The sequence below is a fragment of the Neolamprologus multifasciatus genome, chromosome 3 (assembly GCF_963576455.1).
Source record: "Neolamprologus multifasciatus chromosome 3, fNeoMul1.2, whole genome shotgun sequence".
NCBI lineage: Eukaryota > Metazoa > Chordata > Actinopteri > Cichliformes > Cichlidae > Neolamprologus > Neolamprologus multifasciatus.
Genome location: NC_140441.1, coordinates 4041626 through 4049194, shown reverse-complemented (window position 1 = coordinate 4049194; position 7569 = coordinate 4041626). Strand labels below are relative to the sequence as shown.

The following is a 7569-nucleotide window of genomic DNA, read 5'->3' as shown; positions in this document are numbered from 1 at the left end:
TTATTTAAATAATATGATTTTTTTATATATAGAAATAATTTGTAACCCTAAAGAGTAATATTTATGTAAAGGTCAGTAAAACGAACAGCTGACCTGTTTATTTATCACAAACAGGTTTATGATAAATTAATGTTATTTGAGGAATACTCACACACGTGTTTTTAAAAACACTTCTTCCTTGTTCCAGCTTGGTTTTAGTGAAGCATGCGGTGCGCAAACTTAGGTAACTGCACTCACTGGCATCTGCCACATGAGGGCGCACTAATAACACAAACTAAAGGAGTCTCACATGGAGACAAGGTAATAAACCGTTTCCTAAAGAAACAGATGAATGAACACAGGGTAAAAGAATAACTTTTCAAAACCAGATCACAGACAATAAGAAGTAACCCTTGTGGCAAGGCTAATAAAAGTCTCTCCTGTTTTCTTGCTCATTTGCTGTGATTCTGTCTTTTCTGTTAAACTGCATATATAAATAACTCACTTTGCTAAATTTCATACAATGGGATAAACCTGTAAAAATAATCCCAGTGAGCCAAAAGCTCAGGCTTCAGACTTGCTAAACAGTCACCTTACACATTACTGTTTACTTCATAACAGCCTGACGTCATCTCAGTGGAGTAAGTAATTACAGTAAGGTGAAAACAGTTGAAATTAGGCTTTTATTTTAAAAACCTAGCATTGACTATTATTTTGGTCATCTCATAACATTAATGGTAGAGCGGTCCTGCGCAGTATCTTAGCTGTTCCTAGGACCGCGCTCTTCTGGACAGTGATCTCCGATGTTGTTCTTCTCAAGCTCTTCCCTGAGCCCTTGGTATTTCTCAAGTCTTTAACCTCAGAATGTTTTCCTGGTTAAACAACAGATAAATACATTCCTGCTGGTACAGAGCCATAATATTATTCTTCCTTGTTGGAAGCACCATAACGTCCTTTCAGTGTCACCATAAACAGGAAGTTCACACAGTAAAAACTGAAGCTTTCATTAATATTAATGTTGTAATAAATATCTGTGTGATGTTATTTACCCGTTGAATCAAAGCAACACAAGCCCAGTGAGGTTTTCTCTGTAGTTTATTGTTGCCTGCAGTCCATCCACACAAACACACACATACCTGCATGTTTAACACATGGTCGTCTATTAAGCTGCTTGCACACATGCCCCACTGCGATCAGCTTTCCAGTACATCACCCGACAGAGACACGTGTAAAAGCGCAAAAATGTGCAACACTATCAGATTGGACATTCATGTCTTTAACCTGCCATGTCCTGCACACATTATCCAGACTCCGCCCCTCACTGGAGCAACACAGAGTACTTCCTGTAGTGAAAAGGCGTGTGAAGCGGATCATTTCCTGCTGTGAGCTAAATGCCTAATGTTCTTACACACACAAATATATCTACATGTTTAAAACATGTTCGTCTCTCACACACACAGAGTCCTGCTGGCTGCACTGGAGCCAGGCGTCAGAGGTCAGAGGTCATTAGTATGACTCTCTGTACGTTTCCTTTAGTCCTTTATTAGTAAAGTTCCAACATGAAGTCTTTGCCCAGTGGAAAAATTCATCCTTCTGGAGGTCAGAGGTCAAGCAACGTCAGGTGGAGCTTAGGTCGTAGTGTAGTTACCATGGTGACACATATGTCTAACAGCCCAGACCACTCATGGACCCAATACGGTCCATTTTCATCCCAAAGCATCCTCTCCCTCCCATCATCGACTTGCGGCTCCACCTCCTCATCTTGGTCTGTCGCCGCAGGAAGTTGAGAAAGAACTGAGGGACTGCCTCAGTTCTGCTGCTCACTCGCTTTGCAAGGGCGTGGCTTACAGGCAGTACTGCAGAAGGAGTTATGGAGGCCTTGGTGAGCTGTCCGGCTGATCCCTCTGTGATGTCATCAAGAGTGGGAGTGGCCAAGATGAGAGTTGAAAGACGAGAGCCAAACAGAGAGTGTAAAACCTGAAATACAGTCAGTAATCATCTGTGTAATTTTTCCTTTTCTAGTGAATGTTGATAACTGTACCTCAAGTACACAGAGTAGTCAAGTAATCAGATTACTCAGATTACACACTGGTCCCACATAACAGAACTTAGAGTAAGCCATATCATATATTTGTTAGTATTCTTGTAACGATGGGTCCTTTGCCCCATATTTGAGTCTTTAAAACATCAAACAGGTGACATTTTTTAAGTGTCACATTAATCTTCCTATTATGTGTCACTGATCTGTGGAGCACTGAAAAATCTTGCACAGACTCACTTATGCTGATGACACCAGGTCACTGAGCTGTTAATCTAAGATCATCTCTGACTATGCAACAGCCAATTAAAAAAACTGAACACTTTGAATTTCACAGCTCATCAGTGAGATCTGTTTCATTGTATCTCTTTATTAAGGCTGAAATAATTAATAAAAAAGAGCAGAAACTATAGATGAAGACGATGAATGAAGATAATGAGGACAAAGATAATGATTAAAATAAAGGGTGTAAAAAGAGAATGAAGGTAATGATGAAAAGGAAGTTCTCCACTGACCTGTTTGTTGTCTCGTTGAGGTGACGGTTTTAACTCCGCAGCAACAGCGAGGAAGAGGAGGAAGATGAGGGAAATGAAAGGAGATGAAGCAGCAGCCATCTATGTACAAAAAACATTTAGTTAAAAACACACCACCATGACTGTTTTTAACATATAAGCTTTAAGAAGAACATGAAATAGCTGAGTTAAGTGTAGCTCTGACTGAAGGTTATTAAAGCCTACAGCGCCACCTATCGGTCAGAGGATTGTTGTGACTTGATAAAAGTGAATATTGTGGTGAAATAACCTGATCCAGAGATAAAAACTGATTGGGTCAAATTTTGTTGTGGTATTAAAAAAGAAACAAAAATATATTTTTAACACAAATTTGAATTTATTTGTGCATCTTAACAAATTTGTAGCTTTTGTTTGTACAATTCTGTTTTTTTACAATGTGGTCATGAATAGTTTTTTTTAAATTGATTATTACAGTCTTAGATTGCAGATGTAGATTATAGTCTACCAATCTGAAGGTGTTTGGATTTTTATTATTGAATTCAATTCAATACAATGGAGTTAAAAAACAGTTTAAGTAAAAGAAGGCTAGTTAGAAAATTTAGACTTAAAATAAATTTGGATTTTGTTATTTTATTATTAGAGATGAATTAATCTTCATTTGGTTATGGGTGTTATTAAACTGGATTATTTAGTAAATTTCAATTTAGATTTTCTTTAATTTGATGAAATTTTGAAGTTTAAATGTCATTTTCTGATATTTATGTATTAGTAAATTTGATGAATAGAATAATAAAGAAGCAGAACTTACTGACAAACAGTTTCTCAAAAATATTCCAACAAAAATCAAAGTCAAATAAAAGATTCTGCTGGTCGTCCGATCAATCCAAGTGTTTTTCTCCAATCACAGTAATTGATTATCAGTCTCAGAAGAAGTCGTAAAAGCTTTTGGTTTTTCTTTTTTTTTTTTTTTTTTTAACTATTACTGGTGTCTGTCCTGTCTCATCTCAGGACCAGTCAGTATCTGTGTGCCGGCGGCGGGCTGACACTTTTATACGACTTGGCGCTATGATGTCACACATTCTTACTGCTGTCACCCCAGACAACGGGTTCACACACTCACAAAGACGCACACACAGATGAATGTGGACTCAATGGATGCATGTGTTACAAAAAACACTCAAAAAAACAAAATAGATAAAAATATTCAATCGACAAAGTTTAATCATGAAGTTCTGGAGGAAGTTCAAGGAATCCTTGAAGAGGCTTCTTTGGTTTGAAATAGTTTCCTTTGGTGTTTTAATAGCATCTCGAAGTCCTTGTGGTGTTTCAAAGACCATAGGAGTGTTCACAAGTTTCATGAGGGTCTCAGATTGTCCTCATTGTAGCTCCAGGGTCTTTCCTAGGTCAGTTTGAGGTGTCTTTACAACATTCAATGACTGAAAGGGTTGTGGGCCTCCAGATGTCATCTAGTGACCTGTAATAGAGCTAAAATGTCTTGGCTTTGAAAGCTTTCCAGGTGAGACAAACCCTCAAAACTACTCTCAAACAACTAGATGTTCTTGAAGAAGGCGAATTCTTCCATGAGTAATTAAGAAAGCACTAAATGGAAAGGAACAGGCTCATACAGTCCTGGAAATGTTTCAGGGTTCTTGAAAAGTTTCCAGGAGTCACAAGGTGCAAGTGGTATTTGAACATGTTCTAACAGTGATGACAGGAGACAGAATGGGCCTCCTTCTACTGTAGTTTCAAGTGTCTATTGTTGTCATTGAGGAAGTTCCAGGAGCACTTTCAGAGTTTCTGGAAACAGATGTTGTTAAAGACGCGATTGCAGTAGGGTAAGTTGGAAATAGTTTGTCTGATTTAGTCACTAAAGTACTAAAAGTATAGTAAAGAAGTATAGTCTTTGAAATGTTTCAGGGCTCTTGAAGATTCTGAAGGTAAAAAACAAAACAGAAAACTTTCTAGTTCAGGGGAGTCAAACATAATTTATTTTGTGAATTAACAAATAGTTTTTATAACTATAATTTTATAATTAAAGGTCAGTCTGGACAATGAGATACCAGAACTTTATTTTTCCAAACACATTTATTTCTAACAATTTAAGCCCAAAGAGTTGTACTGAGAAATTTCCTTCTTTACTCTGAAGAACTTCTAGGAGATTCTGAAGAGCTTTCAGAAGAGAAATGATCCTGTATCCCTGCAGGAGGTTTAGGTATTCTTTGTAGGCTAGTTCCACATATACTTGACAAAATTCATTGAGTTAAATGGTGTATTGGTTCAAGGTTTCCAGGAAAAGTTTAGTAAGTTACTGAAGGTGTTGTAGATGTTCTTGAGAGAAAGCCAAAGGATTGTCCTTAAAGACGTTCTAGGAGGCCATGAGGAGCTCTAGACTTTCTTGAGAACTAACAGTCAGTAAAGATGTTCATGCAGACCAAAATATATTCCACAAGTCAGCAACTTGTGGAACATTTTAAGGTACATCGAGATTCTCCAGCAGTTGAAAATAGAGAATCGAGCATGGAGAGAATCAAATAGATCTTGACCATGGTCCTCAGGGTCCTTAAGGGAAAATTTGATTTCACTTCCAGGATTCTTCCAGATAGAATGAATGACTCAGTCTTTCAGGGGCTTCTCGGATTCCTGGAATGGCTTGGGTCTTTTAAGTGAGATACTTAAAATCTTCCAGGGTAATATGAAGATAATCCCGGAGTCCCAGATTAAGTTCCAGATGTTGAGTTGAATCCTAGAATATTCGGGAGCCGCCATTATAATCGCACCCAAAAGAAAGGATAGCTTCGCCTTTCCCTCCATCTCCTTGTGACCCCTGACCTCAGTCGTCCCGTCAGCTCGTAAAGCATCACCGTGGAGACTGAGTCGTGGTTTGCAACTATTTCCTGTGGAAGGGGCGGGGCCACAGAGGTTCACATGCTCCGAAGGATAGGTGTGTATGTATGGGTGTGTGTGTCTGTGTGTTTAATGACCCCCTGCTGTCTTTGTCCTCATCAGACAAAATCCCGCCCCCCATTCAACCTCACACGTCATCAGCCACGCATAAAACACACACGCACACAAGGGCGGAATAACAGATCATCAATCACCTCATTAGAGAGGAAGATGGGTTATTATGTGTGTTTGTGTGTCAGCATGACAAGCAAGAAACAACAGCGCCTTTACTTCCAAAGGAGGCCAATCACAGGTCAGAGAGCAGCTTGTTCTTAATACAATAACACAATATTTACCTTTGTGTCACTTTCGGTGCATTTCAGCACGACCAGTGCTGTACGGGTGCAACACTGCACTGTAACACACACAGCTGCAATTGTAAAGTAACAAGTAATTATTTCTAAATGAGTTTTGATTGTTTTCAGAGTGAACTTCGGCACGGCCGCTGCTCATATCCAGGCAACAGGCTGCCTTCAGCCTAAACTCCTCCACCAATCAGCATTGACGTCACACCAGCGTGTGTGTGTGGACATGAATAGTGGACTCCAGTTGAGTGTGAGAAATCTGCCCTTCGTTCACAAGACTGAACACAAATGTTTCACCTCTTTCTCACCACAGGATTTTATTTAAAGCTTATTTTCATATGAAAGATATTTACAGCTAAAACCTATTTAAAAACCTTCCAGAATAACCGGAAGCTATCAGCAGACCTAAGAGACCTGATCGTGGGCCAAAATAGGCCCTACAATGATGCTTGGAAGTTGAGGAAGAGGAAATGCAGATGGAGAGAGGTATTCTAATGAAGGCCAAAGACCCTGGAAAGCACCAAATGCTGCAGGAAAGAAAACTCATCTTTAAAGAAAGAAATTTCAAGGAGGAAACGAGTTGCTTTCCACCACTGGAGACTACCCTTAGAGAATAAGTGACACTGAACTGGCATAATGTCCTTTTAACAGAGGCTGTTTGTAGCTGTGGGCAGAGCTGAACCAAGTGCACTGAAAGAGTTCAAAGATTTTTAATGTTAAATGTTCAACTAGGAAGTCAGAAACAAAAAACACACTTTAGCTGCTCACAAATAAACAGTGATCCACACACTGGCATATACAAACTGCTTTGAATCAGTTGGCTACTCTTCATTGTGAAGCGTAGGAGTTTATCTGATGTAGTAAAACAGTCGTGCCTCCTGTTACACTCGTCGCACACCATTTGCATCTTTTCTGACTGCTGCAGGAAGCTGAGAGGGAACCTGCAGCTCTGCACATCCACTTCCCCTTTAGATGCATTGCTCAATCCTCATGTACTTTCATGGTATAACAACACTGAATGTGCAGCCTAATGGCATGAAAACCAGCCCCTTATCTAACACTCAAAGCTTATCTGTAGAGATCATGCAAGCTAAGATATTCACTGATGCTTATATTTCTAACTATTTTGACAAACACACAAGGGTTTTAAATGTTTGTCTTAATCCTATAGAGAAGGACCGAGAAACGTTCTCTTTTTAAATCTTCTTTTAGTTTGTAGCACAATAAAAATCACGTGTAACAAGACGGAACTTTAATTCATTACACAAACATTATGTAGGAATATTATTTCTAAATAACTGGACACTGATAATGACATGATATAATATACTACACTATTTCTAACCAGGAAGCTTATTCTCATGTTTTAGGCTGAACGCGAAAGGTAGATGTGAAACCTAAGAGGTCAGCTCATGTGTGACATATTTGAATGCCCCACATCAGTCCGCGTCGTCAGGAAGAAATTGTTTTAAGTAGCTCTGTAGCATTATCACCTTAACCTTTCGGGTTGATCAGAGCTTGCAGGAGGTGTCATTTACACTTTATTTATAAAGTACTTCATGTTGATAACACTTTTTCTTTTAAACCATTGTAGTTGTCTAGTTATAAGGCATTTGTCAGTTTGACATCACCAAGAAGTCTTTGAAGACCTTGTTGGATGATAGCCCCATCTTCAAATTGTCAAAATGATTGTACAGACAGGGGGGGGGGGGGGGGGGGGGGGAGGAAAAAAACAAACGAAAAAAAAACCCAACCTCAGACAGGAAGTAGATTCTGAGATGATTCCTAAACG

The 7569-nt window shown here is 39.0% G+C and overlaps 1 protein-coding gene across 1 annotated transcript; it reads right to left on the bottom strand.

Annotated features, from left to right (window-relative positions):
• Nucleotides 1-53: 53 nt before the first annotated feature.
• On the bottom strand, nucleotides 54-3651 carry LOC146521135 (C-type natriuretic peptide 2-like). The gene is made up of 3 exons (XM_085154588.1): nucleotides 3338-3651; nucleotides 2533-2631; nucleotides 54-1956 (listed from the first exon to the last, which is right to left on the bottom strand). The coding sequence occupies exons 2-3, from the start codon at nucleotides 2629-2631 to the stop codon at nucleotides 1645-1647; spliced, it is 411 nt and encodes a 136-aa protein (XP_085010714.1). The 5' UTR covers nucleotides 3338-3651; the 3' UTR covers nucleotides 54-1644.
• Nucleotides 3652-7569: the final 3918 nt, after the last annotated feature.